The sequence below is a fragment of the Carcharodon carcharias genome, chromosome 15 (assembly GCF_017639515.1).
Source record: "Carcharodon carcharias isolate sCarCar2 chromosome 15, sCarCar2.pri, whole genome shotgun sequence".
NCBI lineage: Eukaryota > Metazoa > Chordata > Chondrichthyes > Lamniformes > Lamnidae > Carcharodon > Carcharodon carcharias.
The window spans coordinates 51,615,318-51,634,224 of record NC_054481.1 but is presented as its reverse complement, the minus strand read 5'-3'; the positions used below and the strand labels follow the sequence as shown (position 1 = coordinate 51,634,224).

General features: G+C 40.1%; 1 protein-coding gene across 4 annotated transcripts in view; it reads left to right on the top strand.

Moving 5' to 3' along the window:
* Nucleotides 1-18,907, top strand: part of LOC121288037 (dual specificity mitogen-activated protein kinase kinase 3-like) — a 110,672-nt gene that overhangs the window by 68,540 nt on the left and 23,225 nt on the right. For all 4 annotated transcript variants that reach the window (XM_041206282.1, XM_041206283.1, XM_041206284.1 and 1 more), the window contains one exon: nucleotides 17,967-18,080. In XM_041206282.1, coding sequence (XP_041062216.1) covers nucleotides 17,967-18,080 — 114 coding nt within the window. The remainder of the gene's footprint in view (nucleotides 1-17,966; nucleotides 18,081-18,907) is intronic.

The following is an 18,907-nucleotide window of genomic DNA, read 5'->3' as shown; positions in this document are numbered from 1 at the left end:
TCTCTCTCTCTGTCTCCCCCCCCCCCTCTCTCTGTCTCCCCCCCCTCTCTCTCTCTGTCTCCCCCCCCTCGCTCTCTCTGTCTCCCCTCTCTCGCTCTCTCTCTCTCTCTCTCTCTGTCTCCCCCTCTCTCGCTCTCTCTCTCTCTCTCTGTCTCCCCCTCTCTCGCTCTCTCTCTCTCTCTCTGTCTCCCCGTCTCTCGTCTCGTCTCGTCTGTCTCTCATCGTGTCTCATTGAATAAAAGGTAATTCCCTTTGCCACTCTCCCTCCATTTTCTTTTCCTTGGCAGTAACATACCACTGCGATACAACTTCAAGAAAAGAGAAACCAAAACCTATTTGCTCACAAATATTGTGTTTCTTGAAAATTCTGCCTCTTTCTCCAATTGGATTTGTTTCCTAGATGCTATAGTTGACAGGTTGCAGTGTTGTGTTGAAGTGGTCTACTTTGAACAACCTTTCACTTTCTGGCATGATAGTCCTCATAACAGCAGAGGGTTAGTGGCCTGTGAATTTTGATGGAACTGTCAGATGAAATTTTGTAGACTTCCAGGCTTGCAGATATCATTTCATTTGTTTTATTACAAGCAGTTTGATTTCTGACCTAAAGATTAGATGCCCCATTTAATGCGCAGTTGGCTAGTCTGTGCGAGATTCCTCAGGCCCTGATAGTTTTCAAGGAATAGGAGCAGCTCTGAGGGGGGCTGCACTATGACAGTCGTCTTCATGCTTGCCCACTGAGATCATTCATCTTTGGTAGAAGTGCCAGTTGTCATGTGATATTAGAAGAGTAACTGGATTCAGAATGACCTCTGCTGATACAAAGTGAAGAATTAAAGGATGATGGGGACTTAAGTGTTCTAGTAAAAAAATTAATCACATGTCTGCACGTGTGCATTGAGCTTCTATGTTCCCAACTTACAATTACTAGGGCAGCAGTTACAATAAGAAAAAATATATACTCAGACATATTAGCCAGGCATTTCCACTTACATGCAATTGACAATATGGGTGCAAATTGCACCTAAAATGGTATTAGTTTTGAGAAGTGTTTTTTTCCCCTTAAATTTCTGCTGAAACTCGATTGCATAAATTATCATCAAATGTAAAGTTTGCGATGACCCACTGCATTTAATGAAATTGCTTTAAAACATATTCTGTTATATTTAAGAATGGTAACCTGTGCAGTTTGATTAAAACAGCTGAAAATAGGTTTATCACAAAAATAAGCATTTTTAATTAGTGTTACTCACCACCTGTGAGCAATCTGATTTTAAATTACTGAAAATTGTTAAAAATCTATGCAGAGCCATTTGCTAATTGCATTAGTGTTGTGTAGTCAGTTTCTTAGAAAATTTTAAAATATAAAACTTTTAAAATGCACCAGTTTCCTTGTCTCTGAAAAACACATTATGAATGACTGATAGCAACTGCCTAAAAGTTTGCATTGAGTACTTTACTGGCAGATTAGCAAAGTGTCATTTGCAAGGGTCATCTGATCCCCAGCCTTTGAAGTCAAGTCTGCACTACATTGGGGCTCCTCTATGTTGTGAAATTGGTGTTTTGGGTGGGAAACTGGTCAGGGTTCCTTACTGCCAATTGCTTTCCAGTGACTCGTGCTGGAAAGTGTGCATGCTTTTGTGGCCGTAGATTGAAGACAGGAGCAGGGCTTGGATACGATGACCTCCTAGCTTGCCAATGATCACTGTCTAAACTTGCATGTAAAAAAGGATCACACGTGGGGCAAGGCTGTTGACACCATACCACTGAGAGGAGGGGAGAAAACTGGCATAAAAATTCAATGTTTAATATTTTAGGTTTCTCAGTTCATCCTTTTGAGAAGTCATATTTATGTGCCATAGAAAATTAGAACATGAAATTCTACCCTGCTTATGCAGTCATCACTAGTCAGAATTTTAAATTCACTTCCTACTAATCAGAATATTAGCTTTCATGGCATTTATATTTCTAGGATTGTTGGTGCGTAAAGCTATACAAAGGGCCAAACTTGGATTACAACATATAGCAGTTCGTCGGCCAGTGAAATATTTTTTGCTCTCAATCACTAACTGAGGTGCTGAAATGTGACAACTTGGTTGCACTCTTGCCTCTAAATCAGAAGATTGTGGTTCAATTGCACTCCAGAGACAATCGCGCTCCAGAGACTTGAGCAGAAAAACCCAGGCTGACATTCCAATGTAATACTGAGGGAGAGCTGTGTTTTCGGAGATGCCACCTTTCAGCTGAGACTGTAAACCAAGGCCCCATCTGTGCTGTCAAGTGGATATGCAAGATCCCACAGCAGTATTTACCTAATATCCTGGCTAATATTTATCCCTCAATCAATATCACTAAAATGTTCATTATCACATTGATTTTTGTGGGAGCTTGCTTTGCACAAATTGGCTGCACAAATTTCCTACATTACAACAGTGACTGCACTTCAAAACACTTTATTGGCTGTAAAATGCTTTGGAACATATTGAGATTGTGAAAGCCACAATGTAAATGCAAGCTTTTCTTTCTTTGAAATTACTCAAATGTACAGTAAATGAGTTTCAGTAGATTTCTGCATATGACATCTGAATAACATAGTTTGTGGCCTTTTTACAGATTGGTGTCAGCTTTATTGAGCCAGAGAACGTTGGTCCAGAAGCACCTAAATAATAGGAGCGGCAATAAGTCATATGGCCCCTCGAGCTCGCTCTTCCCTTTAGTAAGATCATGGTTGATTTTTAACCTCAACTCCATTTTCCCACCAGATCCCCGTGCCACTTGATTCTCTGAGTCTAAATATCTATCTAATCATTAAATATACTCAACAATCAAACACCTACAGCCTTCTAAAGTAGAGAATTTCAAAAATTCCTAATGCGCTAAGTGAAGAAATTTCTGCTCATCTCCCCTAAATGGCTGACCCCTCGTCCCTAGACTATGGGCTGGATTTTCATGGTGACTCCGCAGATCTTTAAAAGTGGCAAACAGGACCCAGATCTGGAAGCCCTGCCACCATTTCCAAATGATTCTATTTTCACCGGTAGGCGAAAATGTTCAGTTCAAACGGACCACATTTTTTGCTGTAATAAGGATTTTATCCTGCAGCGTGAAATCATGAATTTATGGAGGGGACATAAATACTCATATGGGCAGATATAAGTTATTTAAATCCCCAATCCTTTTAAATATTAAAGATTAGCCTGCCTGTATCAGTGAGAATTGGAAAAATCTGTTGTAGCAGTTACAATAGCTGTTTGATGTCATCACTCCAGGGCTATTATTATTATTATTGGTTGGTTGCTTTCTACAACCTACAATTTATCCCGGGTGGGTGGGGTAGGCAGGTGGTGTAAGTTCAGTTTGATTGACAGCTCAAATAGGTTATTAAAGGATTAGCTGTCTTTGATGTGGGACTATGAATACAAGTCTTTTTGTATTGATAAGGGCTTAAGTACTTGAGGACCTTTAAAGATTTGAATGTATTTTCATGGTTGCGAGTGTATTTTTTTATAGTGAAAGCTGTTATAGATCTTTATTTCAATATGGCTTTGGAGGTCTCCCTATGGTGGATACTGCGTGAGTTGGCATGGAAGGTGTAAGGAAGATTGGTAGATGGGGGCATGGGTTGGCGGTGAGTTGGAATTAAGGTGTTGTGTGTCTATAAGGGGCCAATGGGGAGACATGAGTTAGCGTGGATGGGGGGTGTGGTGATGATAGGATATGAGGAGTGACGGCTGGGAGAGTGTAAAGGTAACGGGTGATAGATGGGGGCATGGGTTGGCGTGAGTTGGAATTAACGTGACATGGAGCTGTAAGGGGCCAATGGGGAGCATGTTAGCATGGATAGGGTGATAATAGGATGCGAGGAGTGAGGGCTAGAATGCCTAATATTTAACAAAACAAGTGGGACAAAGTCCCAGAGAACCGAGATGGGCTCAACAACCACTATGGCCTTGGCACCCAGCAACCCCTGTGGCGCCTCCAATCTGTCTGGGGTCAAGGGAATAGCACCGGCCTTACTCTACCTATGTCCCCAGAATGAAAATCATTCCATTAGGGAAACTTTTTCCTGAGGTGGGTATGCCAAGCTGGGAAATTCCTTGACTTGAGCTACCTGCCTCAGGAGAAAAAAATCTGGTCCTATGACCCCAAGTTCTAGGCTCTTCAGATAGGGGAAATAGCCTCTTGGCATCTGCCCTGTCAAGTCTTCTCAGAATGTTTTACATTTCAATGAAATGACCCCTCATTCTTCTAAATTGCTGACAATATAAGCTCATCCTATTTGATTTTTCCTCATGGGACAACCTTCCAATTTCAGGAAACAATTTAGTGAACCTCCGTTGCAATTCCTCTAAGGCAAGGCTATTTTTTTTCCTTAGATACAGAGACCAAAACTCTATGCAGTACTCCATTTATGATCTCTCCAAAGCCCAGTTGCTGCACTTGCATGTTAACTTTGAGATTTGTGTACAAGGACACCCAAATCTTTCTGAAAACCATGGTTTCTCACCATTTAAAAATAAAAAATTCTTTTATTCTATTCTTCCTACCAAAGTAAATAACCTCACATTTCTCCACATTATACTTCATCTACCACCTCTTGCCTACTCATTTAACCTATCAATATCCTTTTGCAGACTCGCTGTATCCTCCTCAGCTTGCTTTCCCACTTAGCTTGGTAGCTTCAGCCAACTTGGATGCACTACACTCAGTCCCTTCAACTAAATAATTACGATAGATTGTAAAAAGTTGAGGCCCCGACACTGATCCTTTTGACATGCCACTAATAAAAGCATGCCAAACTGAAAATGTCCATTTATTCCTACTTTTCTGTCCTTTAACCAATCCTCTCTCCATGCAAATATATTACCTCCCAACCCATTAGCTCTTATCTTGTATGTTAATCTCTTTATGTGGCACCTTATCAAGTGCCTTTTGAAAATCCAGATATATTACACCACTGGTTCCCCCTTTGCTAACTGCTAGCTACGTCCTCAAAATAAACTCAATAGTTTTTTCAAACACTATTTCCCTTTCATAAAATCATGTTGACTCTGTCGAATAATGTTATGATCTTCCAAGTGCCTGTTACCATTTCCTTACTAATGGATTTGAGCAATTTCCCAATGACTGGTGTCAGGCTCGTTAATTGCATACTAATTGTGTTTAATTATAAGTAAGTGGAGGATATCAATTGAGGTTTCACCTAGGCACACATAGAGAGATACTTACTGAAACTGTGGTTGAGTAAGGAGGTATTTGCTTGTAATATTTCATTCCGTAAATAAATGTAAGACTGAATAAAGATTGCCTCCAGTGTCATCATTCACCTGTTTTTTTTAAATTAGAGCAAGGCTAACTGGTTTGTAGTACCCTGTTTTCTTGCTCTCGCTCTTGAATACTGATGTTATATTTGCTACCTTCCAGTTCACTGGGATAGCTGTTCCAGAATTTATAGAATTTTAGAAGATGTCATTGTAACTAATATTCTTGCTGTCACTTTTTTTAGAACCCTAGGATGTAGGCCATCAGATCCAGGTTTTTTTTTGGCTTTTAGTTCCATTAATTCTCCGCCACTGTTTCTTTACTAATATCAATTACTTTTTCTCGCTTTCATTAGACTCTTGGTTCCCCACTATTTCTGGTATGTTTTCTGTGTGTTCTATTGTGAAGATAGATTCAAATATTGGAATATATGCCTCTGCATTTCCTTATTTGCCACTATAATTTCAGCTAACTCTGCTTCTAAGACACCCATGTTTCCTTTACTAGAACTAGAATTGAAGTCCTATATTTCTGTGCTTACTCATCTCCATTAATAACCTTCTTCCTCATGCATTTGTCTAATTTCCCATCAGTTGGTTCAATTTCAATAGCCACTTGCGGAGAACCTTCAGCATGGGAATGCTTTGCATGCAAAATTGTCCTTTTAACTTCCCTTTTTATGCTTTTAGTATAAATCCTGAGTTTATACCCCTTTTGTAACTCACTGGCGGATAGATATTTCTGAGTGATTTCAAGCCTATTTACAAAAAAAAATGCCCTTGCAAAAAGGAGAGAGAGGATTTCTTGTGTGGCTGTAAGCAATGGATAGGAGTTTCCTGACTCATCAATAATAATCTACAGAATCAGCTTGTGCAACAGCTGAGATAAATTGAGATATATGATGAACTGAAAACTGTATGAATTTAGGTCATTCCTTTAGGCAAACTTTTGACTTTCAATCTTATGCTAGTAATCAGTGCAAATGTTTCTTCAATGCCTGCAGAAAGCTCTCTCTAGTGTTTTGCAATATCTTGGAAGCCTACATTATAATGGGTAGAATTTTCCCGTTGGCGTGCAGGGGCAGGACCCGCAGGCCAATGTGTAAAATGATGTGCGGTGACGTTGGGCGTGTGTCCTGATGTCACTGTGCGCCATTTAGATTTTCAGTTCGGCGGGTGCGCAGCCGACTTGGCCGCGCGCCTGCCAAACTGTCAAAGGCCAATTAAGGCCTTTTAAAAAGCCAATAAAGCAATTAGCTGAGCTGCAAGCGCAGGCGGCCTTCGCATTTTTCATGGAACCTCATCTACAGCCGGGATGAGGTTTCATGAACGTTTTTAAAATGTTTGAAAAGTTTTTAATAAAATTAATGGACATGTCCCAGCTCATGTGACAGTTTCACATGAGGGGACGTGCCCTTAAATTGTTTTTTTTTAACCTTTATTTCCACTTATAAAACATTGAATAATCTCCCTGAGATTCAGTGCCTCAGGGAGATTTCTACGCTCTTCCATGCGCATGCGCGGCAAAGAGCGCACTCCCCAACTCAGACAACTACCCCCCCCACTCCCAAACTCACCCACCCACCTACATAGGGGGAGCTCAGCGCTTCCGGGCGTGCATCACGTAAGGTCCGCCCATGTAAAATAGCAGTGCCCAGCGGATTGTGGGTGCTGATCGGCTGCGTGCCTGCCCACACCCACCCTTGCTCAACCCCCCCGACAGGGAGAAAATTCTCCCCAATATCACCAAAAATCTACAAGTAACAATATGGTGGGAACATCATTTTACATACTTCCCCAGGATAATCAGATGCACTAAGAACAGAAAATGTTGGAAATACTCAGCAGGCCAGACATATAAATACTGTGGCTACAAGAGCAGGTCAGAGGCTAGGAATCCTGCGATGAGTAACTCACCTGACTCCCCAAAGCCTGTGCACCATCTACAAGGCACAGGTCAGGGGTGTGATAGAATACTCCCCACTTGCCTGGATGAGTGCAGCTCCCACAACACTCAAGAAGCTCGACACCATCTAGGACAAAGCAGCCCGCTTGATTAGCACCCCATCCACAAACATTCACTTCCTTCACCACCGATGCACGTAGCAGCAGTGTGTACCATCTACAAGATACACTGTAGGAATTCACCAAGGCTTCTTAGACAGCACCTTCCAAACCCATGACCACTAACATCTAAAAGGACAAGGGCTGTAGATAGATGGGAACACCACCACCTGAAAGTTCCCCTCCAAGTCACTCACCATCCTGACTTGGAAATATATTGCAATTTCTTCATTGTTGCTGGGTCAAAATCCTGGAACTCCCTACCTAACAGCACAATGGGTGTATCAGCACCACACAGACTGCAGCAGTTCAAGAAAGCAGCTCACCACCACCTTCTCATGGACAATAAATGCTGGCCCAGCTAGCAAAGCCCATACCCCATGAATGAATTTTTTAAAAAAAGCATCTGTGGAGAAAAACAGAGTTAACGTTTCAGGTGGATGATCTCTTATCAGATGCACCGTTGAGCATATGGAGAACACTGTTTGCTCTGGAGCTCCAGCCATTGGATTTGTGGTCACTTGCATTGCCAACCCTTCCTTAAGGAGCAATCCCAGGACAAAAATCATAGGGCCTTTTAAAACAAAGCAGGAGGCGAATAAAATGTCTTTGACTGATGTTCAAGAATCATCTGATCAGGTAATATAGGAAGGCAGTGCACTGATCGAATGGACATGTCGAGGGAACCATTGGTAAGGGTGTGGGGGTGGAACAGTTGGAGCTAGGAGTTCATGTGATGAAGCCTCCTGGAATATGTCTAACTAGAGTTGGCAATCCTAGTGGTCACTAATCTCTATGCTCCAATTCATTTTGACTCTGGAAAAGGGAACAACTTTAGATGGATTATCACTTTGAACCTTATCCCAGTGATGTAGTGCTGACCAAGTACAGAGAGCAATAGAGCAATTCACCTCCGCTTCTCAGCTACTGCTTTGTGCTTGTCTGGGGAAGTTCCAGGGAGAAAACTGCTTCTTTATTATATGTTATGAAATAGTCCTGCCTCTGGAATAATATTGATGAAATTTTACTTATCCAGATATTATGGGGTAGAAATTCATCTTGCTAAGTACATTACGCATCATCCACCTGTTATGCACCCCATTTGATATTCAGTTCTATTGAAGGTAATGGATCTGTATATTTGGTTTGTGAATTATATCAGGTGGCTGATACAATAATACCTATTTAGTGCTACATTCTAAGATTAGTTTCTAACCCTATAAGTGCTGGTTTATGGTCGTAAAGTCAAATTTGTTGTTGTTCAGTTCCTCCAGTGTTTTGGGGATCACACTCCCTCTATGCAGGCACATGACCATGATTGCTTAACCACTCATCAGTAACTGTATCTCAGTTATGTAATTCTTTTGTACCATCACTCTGAATACAAGACAAGGTATTTGTTCATTAGGTGCACAGGTATTTGTTCAAAGGCAAGTAACCTGAGTTTTCCCTGCTCTGCAAGCCCTGCCAGAATGGCTAAAGAATGCATTCCAAACCTATCTAAATAGTAACATGCTAAGATTACTTCATTTTCTGGGTCAGCTCATTTGCATCAGCATTCAGAGATCCTGGTGTAGATTAGGTCAAATGTAACATACAGAATGTTAGTGGGAGCAGAAAATTTCATATAAGTAATGTATAAAGGATGGAGACAATTGGCATCTCAACTGATTAGTAATTTTTGTCGAAACTGAGGGGGAACAATTAAAATATGATAAAGAAAAACAAAGGCAACATGCAGGTTTGAGATCTGGGCAGAATGGTTCTGTCACTAGCTGTCTTGCATTTGCCAGACTCTGAAGACATTTCCTGCAGCCAGTGTCATTTAGGTAAGAATATAGCCAAAGAAAATTATGGTTGTTAGCACCCTAACAGGTGCAGTTAGTTAGATGCTGCAGGCTAGTTGTCACTTAGCATGTCAACTTTCATACCGCATCAGAAAGACGGGATCTTCTGTTTAACATCTCTTCTGAAAGATGGCATCTCCCAACACTAGTGCTCCCTCAGTATTGCGTAGGAATGTCACACTGGATCATGGGCTCAGGTTTCTGGAGTGGGACTTGAACCCACAGCCTTCTGACTCTGAGGAAAGAGCACAATCCATTGAGCCATGGCTGACATCTTACTGGGAGGTTTGGTGGGGGTGGAGTTTCTGAAGAACCATGTAGCGTAATTGTTAGGCAGGTATGCATACAAATTTGTACTATCAACCCTGCTGTTGGAGTTGAGCTGGAGCATCTGCGTACAATAATTGTCTGCCAAAGCAAAGTCTAGCCACCTCTGCCTGTGGATGTGGTTGGGCACAGAGTGCCTTTTGTGCACCTTGACTGGCCTGGCATAACTCCAGTTCTGTTCTGTTCCTCTTCCCAAAACCTCACACAGGGAATTCCCATTGACAAATCCCAATATGCTGCAGACAATAAAACAATTGGCTCAAATATGAACATAATAAGTAATGTGCCAAAAGGAAAAACATGATAATAGGTCAGAAATAGCCTCAACTGCGATAAGAGTCTTTGTTTTGGCTATTTAAATTTACATAAGAGCATAGGCCATTTAGCTTCTCAAGCTTGTTCTGCATTAAGTAGCTTTGCTGCTGAGTGCCTAGGATCCACTGGTCATTCTGTTATCGTGCATTCATTTCAGTTGCTGTAGACACTGTTATTTAAGTCACAGGAAAAAAATGACACTTGCCTATTTCAGGTGGGAGATTTTTTCACTTGACCCCTCTCTTAACCTAAACGCATTGGAAATGCAAGAACTGGTGGAGCGTCTAGAAGAGGATTAGTTTGTTCAGAAGCCACATCTCAACTTGGATGCATTTAGTTCTCTTGAGGGTTCTCATCCACCTTTCTTACAATACTGAATGTAGATTGAATTTAATTGTTATGACTCTGAATCCACAGGATTATTTCTTTCCCTGTTATTATTCAAAGGTGGGCCTATCAGATAATTAAATACAACACAACGTCATGTTCAATACAAATAACCCTTTATTATAGTATACATGAGATAGTTGAGGCAGTATTAAACATATAGGTGCTGTATCCTGGAAACTGAGTACTTGAGTTCTGAAACTCTTGTGGGGTGAAATTGGTCCACACGAGCGAAATGACAGCCGATTTTTCACCACTTCAATTTTTATTGATTTGGAAATATTGGCAAGCTTTTTAATTTCCTGATGACGCGAAAGCAACAGTAAGACTGAGGAACAATTCTCCAAAAAGAGTTTGAACTATCAATCTATATTAACTACAGCAGAAAGAAGATCAGGTGCAGTGAAAAATTGTCTGCTACAAAATTGACTCTACAAGTCCATTTTAGACTGCTGGTACAGGTTAGATTTTCCCCTTTGGCATTTTCTTCCCATTTTTCTCTTTGATCCTTAGTTATTCAATGAGAGAGTTTCCACTTACACCGGACTATACTATAAATCAGCCCATGGTAATCAATCACAAAAATTAAATCAACCATAAAAAACCTCTACAACCAATGCTCTTATTTTTTAAAAAAATGTTTCTGTGAACTGTAGAAAGATTGTCACATGTTAAAGGAAGTACTATACACCTCCCAAAACCATTGCAAATGTTGGCATCTTCAAAGCAATAGGGTTGGGCATGGTGCACAAGTCACAGCACAGGAAGTCTCAAACACTTGCCAATAGGATGTAATGGACCAAAATCTGGGGCATGGACACTTGACAGCTCCATGTTACTGTGGTTTTCCATGTCTGAGGCACTCCCTCCGCCCTCAGTTGACAAGCTGTGCAAGGAATGTAGCGAAAGGTTCCTTACGTACTATGAATTCTTTTGTTATGTTTTCCCTATTTGCATTCTTAATGCCCAATTATGGTACAGAATGTTTAGGCAGATGTTAGAACAGCTGAAATTCCAAGGAAGCAGCCTAAGGGGAATAGAGCTATGAAATTTTCTATATTTATAACATGAACATTGGTTGTTGAGAATTTAAAGGCATGATCCAAGGAGATGAGATGAGTTGAGATTTGTTTGGCAAGGGTTAGGGGTTACAGAATAAAAGTGAGTGGAAAGATGGATTTCAGATACAGATTAGCTATGACCTAATTGAATGGTAAAACAGGCTTGAGGAGCTGAATAGTCTACTCCTCTTCCTATGTTGAGTTAGCATTTATGCTACAGAAATACATTGGATATATTTTTTAAAAACAGCCTTATGTATATAGACAGTCTCTGCTGTGAGAGATGCATTTTCCTTTTAGTGGTTTGTAGCATGATCAGAGTGACTCTTAATGTTGAAGAGCTGTACATTAGCCTCTTTGCACCCTCTGCTTTCACTGTTCTATCATTTCTGCTGTAACCCTCTGTACATATTCCTTCATAGCCATTGTCTTCTGTCCTCACCACAAGCTTCGTTCCCTAGCTTTTGACTCCTTTCTCCACCCTGGCAACTGTCTGAGATGGAAACAGACAGTTCGCAAGGTTGGTATCATATTTGACTCCGGAATGATATTCGGACCACATACCTGTGCCATCAGTTAAGTTTGCCTCATTCCATCCTTGAATCTTTCTTTCCTCAGCTCATCTGCTGCTGAAATCCTCAAAAATACATTTAGTACCACTAGACTTAATAATTCCAATGCACACCAGGCTGGCCTTCCATGTTCTATCCTCTGTAAACTTGAGATCATCCAAAACCATGCTGCTCGAGTCCCAACTCCCAGCAAGTCCTGTTCACTCATGAGCCCTGTGCTAGCTGACCTACATGGACTCCTGATTAAGCAATTCTGGGATTTAAAAATTCTCGGCCTTATTTTCAAATCTCTCTGTGGCCTTGTCCCTCCCTATTTCCAGAACCTTTTACAACCATACAGCCCTGATATATCTCTGCTCTCCAATTCTGGCTTGTTGAGCATCCCTGATTTTAATTGTTCTGCCATTGGCAGCATTTCTCCAGTTGCCAAGGCCCTAAATTTTGGAATTCACTTCTTCCCTTTACGTCTCCTTAAAACCTACTTTTTTTTTTGAACAAGCTTTTGGTCATCCCCCTTAATATGTGGCTCAGCGTCAAACTTTGATAATGCTCTTGTTAAGCGCCTTGGGATATTTTGCTACATTAAGGATACTGTGTAAACATAGATTGCTGTTGTTGTGTCTTTGGGTTATGTTAATATTTACAACCTGATAATCAAACATAATGGGTATCTATAAATTCAAACAAGCTATGTCAAATGTGAGTTTGGTTAATAGGATTGGACTGTGTAGCACGAGATATAATGTCCATTTTCTTTATAAAACTCTACGAACCTTGGTGAAATCAGTCACTATCCCATGTTGTAAACATTTTAGTATATTTTATTTGAAATGTTTCTGACATTTTAATCAAGCAGAATTTCAAGTGAATTTTTTTTTTTATCGATTCAACTGGTAAAATGTGTGGCTTTTCTTACTGTGGTTTCACATTAGTAAAGTAGACCTATGTTCTGAAAGTTGTACTTCTTCAGAACTATGTCCTGCAGAATACTTTGACTCAAAATATTTGCCATTGTCATTAGTTTCAGTAACCTGTTTACAAGATTACAGGTAAACAATAATCCCATTGTATAATACCACTCTGCTCAGTGGAATATCAAACTCAGACCAGAGTATTTTCAGCTCAAACAACTAATATATTTATTTTTATTATTAAGTGGAAATAGCAACTTGTATTTATATAGTGCCTTTAACATTGTAAACATACCCAGGCACTTCACAGGAGCAATACTAATACAATATTTGTGGTGAGATTTTCTGGCCTTGCCTGCTGCTGGGATTGTCCGATCTTGCCAAAAGTCAATGGGCTTTTGGCTGGGCCGTCGAATTTCCTGTGGCGGGTCCTGCCACGATGGGGCCGGAAAATCCCAGCCTTGACACCAAGTTACATGAAGAGGTATTAAGACGAGTATCAAAAATCCTTTGGGACTAGGACCCCCAGCCTTCTGATTCAGAGGAGAGAGTGCGAACCATTGAACCACAGCTGACAGTGAACGAGTGTCTTAAAGGAGGAGAGATATCCTGAGAGTTTTAGGGACCTAGGCAGCTGAAGACATGACTACCAATTGTGGAGAAATGAAAATGCATCAGAGGCCAGAATTGGAGGTATGCAGATATCTTGGAGCAATGTAGGGCTGGAACAAGTTGTAGACATAGGGTGGGACGAGGCCATGGAGGGATTTGAAAACAAGTGTGAGAATTTCAAAATTTAAGTACAAAAGCAAAGAAATACAAATATCAAATGGAAGTATGCCAAGACTGTAAAGGGTTTATTATTATTTTTGAGTTATATCACAAGATAGTGATAATAGCTCTGGATTAGACAATTTTACCCATCTTGACTTCTCATTCGATTTCAGTATTGGTGTAGATTGGACCTGAATTGTGATATGACAGTATAAGTCTCATGCTATCGAGTCCTCCTGTTGGGGCAAATCACACAATTCGGTGTAGACTAGTATGAACTACTGAATTGAAAGCCTTTGTTTTTTAACCTGTTGATTGTCAGAGTAGCCCTTCATTAGAAACCCTTTTTGTAGAAAGAGAAAACTTATTGCTTGTATATTGTTGTTGAAGCTTTTCGTCTTGCATTCATCAGGTCAAATGCAAGAATACTAAATTTCAATCACAACAATTTATACTACAGGAGAAAAGGGGTGCCGATTGGTTGGCAAGTCAACTCTAGCCAAGGTGTTGCCATGGAGAAAGCAACATGGAACAACAGGCTCCCCATGCTTCCGGGTAATTCAAAAAAGCACAGGGCTTGAATGTATTCCTTTTGTTTGCAGAGACTAGGTCCCTGCATATGAATGTATGTCATTTCTAGCAAGTGTAAATGATCCACAGCTGGACTGATTATCTTAAATTGGTTGTTAGTGTAGCTATTAATGCACTCAGGATTGTGCAGCAAGTGCTGCTCAATCACGGAAGTACATCTAACAGTAGATTTGCAAGTGCGGGCTGGTGTATGTTTTCTGCAACATTTACCATAATAAAATCCAGTGTTCCACAGAGGTGAGAAGCATTTCCATCTGCATAGCCTTGCACCATTTACATGTTAGCAGAAACCATGATAGACCCTCCAACGTTAGTTGGTTGAGGAAATTTTGCTGTTTAAGAAGAGCACCAGCCACCTGCGCTGTACTTTAAACTGACACAAGCAGATCTAATATGACTATTTGATGTAGTTATTTAGAAAAACTGCTGCAATAGTTTCTTTAAAAAGAGAAAAATATGTCCTTTTCCCAGTAAAATCATGTACACTATCTGAAATAAGTCATCCAAGAGAGATGGAGGTGATTCAGTGTCAGGTCAGTAGTTTATTATGCTGGTGACAACGTGTAGCCAATCCAGTATTATTGCTGGGATGGTTTACTGTATCCGAATTGTTGGTTGATGGAATATTCAATTACAGAAGCTAACTGTTCGAAGGAGGCTTGCATTTATCAGAATATAATTGACATGTTGACAGCCCTCCTGTCACTATCTTGCAACTGCAATGTGTTTACATAAGAAGGCTCAGACCTAACGAAATGTCTGGAAAACCCTATCTTTTTTTCTCATAGCTTGTCTCTCTCCCTAGCCAGGATTGCTGACCAGGAATTGAACCTGGTTTGTACAGTCAGCCTAACAAATACTAAGCTATCTTAAATCTTTAAGAGCATCTATTCTTATCCTTCTGTAATCCTTCCAAAAATAATCGTGGCAATGTAACGTTCTTGCTGCAAATGTAAATGACTAAATAGTGCACGAAAGAAAGAAAATCAATTTATATAAACACCTTTTCATGCCTCTAGTAATGCCCCCAAAGCGCACCATGTTTAACAGTTACCTTTTGACATGCAGTGACAGTGATGTGGAGGAAAACCATAGCAGTCCCGTTAGACTCAGTGAGCTCCCAAAAACAACATATAATGAAGTATCATTTTTTCTACCATTTGGTATCTTTGGTTGAGGGCAGAATGTTAATTAGGGCACTGCGGGAATTCCATGTTCTCTGATTAGTACCATGAGATTTTTTAACATTCATATGAGCCACAGGAATAGGCATAGGAACCAGCCTCGATGTATCATCCCAAGAGATTGTAGGATTTTTTAACATTCACATGAGCCACAGGAATAGGAGGAAACAGACTTGATGTATCGTCCCAAGAGATTCCATCTCTAAAATGCAGTACTTTCTCCATAGCAAAGTAACTTAATGGGGCTTCATCATTGTGAAGAGGTGATTGACAGACTGTTTGTTATTACCATTTTCATATTTTGGTTAGAATCTTCCTCTCCAGACAGGAACATAGTGGGGTTGATTTTCATTCCCTTCACCCTGGTGTTAATGATTGGTAGTAGGGTACGATGGAATGGCTTGCCTTTCCACTCTCTCAATCCTGACGATATAGCTGGTTTCATTTTGAAAGGAGCTTACCTACAAAGTGCATTCCTGTTCCAAGTGATGGGCACCTTTTTAATACGGAAGTCGGAGGTTCCATTTACATCATTGGACATTGATTTCCATTTTGGGTTGGAACTGATCCACCTAGACTCCAACCCATTCCGTGGGTGGTGTAACCAAAGTGATTTGATCCCGGGGCCTACCCCCACCTTAAGCAAGCCTTTTTGATATCCACAGTTTGTCTGCCAACGGGGAGGGAAAGGAGGCAGGTCTGGCAGCATCTGTGAAGGGAGAAAAGGGTAATGTTTCAAGTCTGTAAGACTCTTCTTCAGAGCTATATTATATTAGTTAAGCGAAGATTTTCTTCTGATTTTCTCTGCATACAATAAGCTTGTAATTATTGATTAAAGTTCGTCATTAGGATGCAGCTTCAATCAGTTATTTAGAGCCAGCAGGATGCAATGCATTTAAGAGAAGCTTTTAAAAGTGGAATGATTGTAACTGTTTGTGTGTATTTGACTGGCTCTCAATAAGTTGCTTGTGGGATCACGTCATATGAATGGTACATGTATGAAAAAAGTGGCGTGGTACATGGCCATTGATTTCTTATACGACCTAGACTTGGGGCACTTAATGACATTGCTGTTTCTGTTTGTATGTATGTGTGGCAGAAGTAGGTGACTTTGTTGTGGTTGTCCCGTCTTATTGCATCAAGCAGGAATTGATGCTGCCCTATTTTTGACATAACTGTTGCAGATTAAGTCAGTTGAACCCTCCAGTAATCTCAGTTCCCAGCAGACCACCCTTGTCATCTCAGTGTTGATCTCTAAACCTCACACACATGAAGTGACGTTCTAATATTACCACATTATTCTGTTGGATCCCAAAATGGCATGGGATCAAATTAAGGCTGTGAGCGTGTGTCATTACAGTTATGATTTAAGGATTTGATTTAACCATTGCAACTGAGGTAGTTTGCCATTATGTAATGTAGAATGGTCTTAGCAAAAATTCTGTAGCGCTGATTTTATTCAAGCAAGCTGCACTACTTGAAGGATGCAAAGTATTTTGTGTTTATTCAAAAAGACCCAGTGATATTTTGTTACTTGATTGGTGCAGATTTTACAGGATAATCTAGGAGCACTAGACAGTCGATGAATCAGTCATTTTGCAGAGACTCAACTCATCCCCTGCCTCACCCGTTCAATTGGTGATTAACTTGATTTCAATTTATATACATTTAATTTTGATGAATTTTTGAAGTTTTCGTGTAGAGAAATAAAACAAATCCCAGATCTGAAAATCAAATGGGGACAAGCAACCATGTCAATGTACACAGTATAAAATATAAAACAGCAGGATCATGTTAGGAATCTGTTTTAATAGATAATTGCTGTGTTTGTAGATGTTTCTACATAAAGCTTGTTTGATATTTGTCACCCTTTTTATGGCCTTTCTGATGTGTTGTTCAAAATTGATTAGCTGATATTGTTTGAGCATGTTACATAGTTTCCTCAATTAAGCTGTTAAAACCCTTTCCAATATTGCAGGCAAGTGTGCAGTTTTGAGGTGTTGCAACAAATGTAAAGATTTATTGCAAATCTTCCATGCGCATGCACCAAGCACTTGGTACATGGGACCTCCCATGTTTTCAAAATAAGCTTTACTTTACAGTGAAAATAATCTGACTTTAAAACTATGCAGGTATTTTACAGTCTGATGAGCAAGACCTATAGATATAAGCTCATTGAATGTCACGAGCCTGTAGAATGAAATGCAGTGGGGAGGAAAAATCCCCCTTTTCATCAGGAAAATGAGCTGAAGTATGATAAGTAAGAAAATAACTGATGTTTATGGCTGGCTGTCAGTTTTATTACATGGAGCAAACACCAGAAACAGAAGCATTTAATAACAATCTACCTATATGTACTGTATCATGAGAAAATGATCAAAAATCTATTTGCCTGATTCAATTTTATCATTTTTTCTTTACTTGTCTGCCAATTCTCTGATCTGCTAGCTCCTGTTAGGTGGTGTGTGATAGTAGCCTGGGATGATCTGCCCTACCAATTTTTCACTTCACTTACTTGGTGCTGTGTCCTGGATAAATGAGGCACGATTGGGCTCAAATCTTTTTGCTCCATCTGTGTTGGCACATGAAAAAGTTGCATCATGCAGCAGTTTTAGATTTCTATTCCCCAGCTCTTTAGAACCAGTTTGATATTTATCTGTGTGATGTAATTGCAGAATTTCGAGGTGGAAGCTGATGATTTGGTACCCATCAATGAACTGGGCCGAGGAGCATATGGAGTGGTGGAGAAAGTGCGACATGCACCCAGCGGAACCATAATGGCTGTGAAGGTACTAACTCGTTGCTAAAGTTTGATATCTTTAAGAAAGTTTTAGGGCATAAGCTTAAAATTAGAGCCAGGCCATTTGGAAGTGAAATTGGGAGGCCTGTACAAATCAGTACAAATGATTTAGCTGAATGGTTGAACAGATTCAAGGAACTGAATGGTCTACTCCTGTTCTTGTTTTGAGGAAGTAAGTTAGAATTTTTGTTAAAACCACAGAAGAATCAACTGAAGAGTATTCTGTTTTCATAGACCCAATTTTTAACTTTCCCATTTGTATTCTTCTGCTCAGAACATATATAGATATGCACTTTACATCATACTTGACCTGTTTGCAGTGGAATTTTGTTTACTATCGCTCCAGTTTTCCACAATATTGATTCTCAGCAAGAATTTTGGTCAGTTTGGGTTTGTTTTGCAGGTAACAGCTAAAATGCAATTGTGTGCTGTGAAAGGCAAGAGTCTTTCACGTGGCTAATGTGTAGTTACCAAACACATTATAGTTCTTGTATTGTTACCAATTATATTTAATGGCACCACACAAAAATAAGTTTCCCAGGGGGAGATGAGGAGAAATTTATTTGCAAAGCAAGTTATGACCTGGAGTGCACTGTTCCTTTAATGTACTACCACAGTCCCCAGATTCTTGACTTAGCATTTTTAAAATACAATGTAGCATGAGGTAATCTAAATAGACTAATCAAAAACTTAAAAGCTCACTGCCTGATTAAATATAGGGGATTCTGGATTCTCATTGGTTGGTGTTGAGGGGAGGGGGTTCTCCATTATGATGGCTAATTCGGGCGCCATTGCATCTCCATTTTATTAATTTGT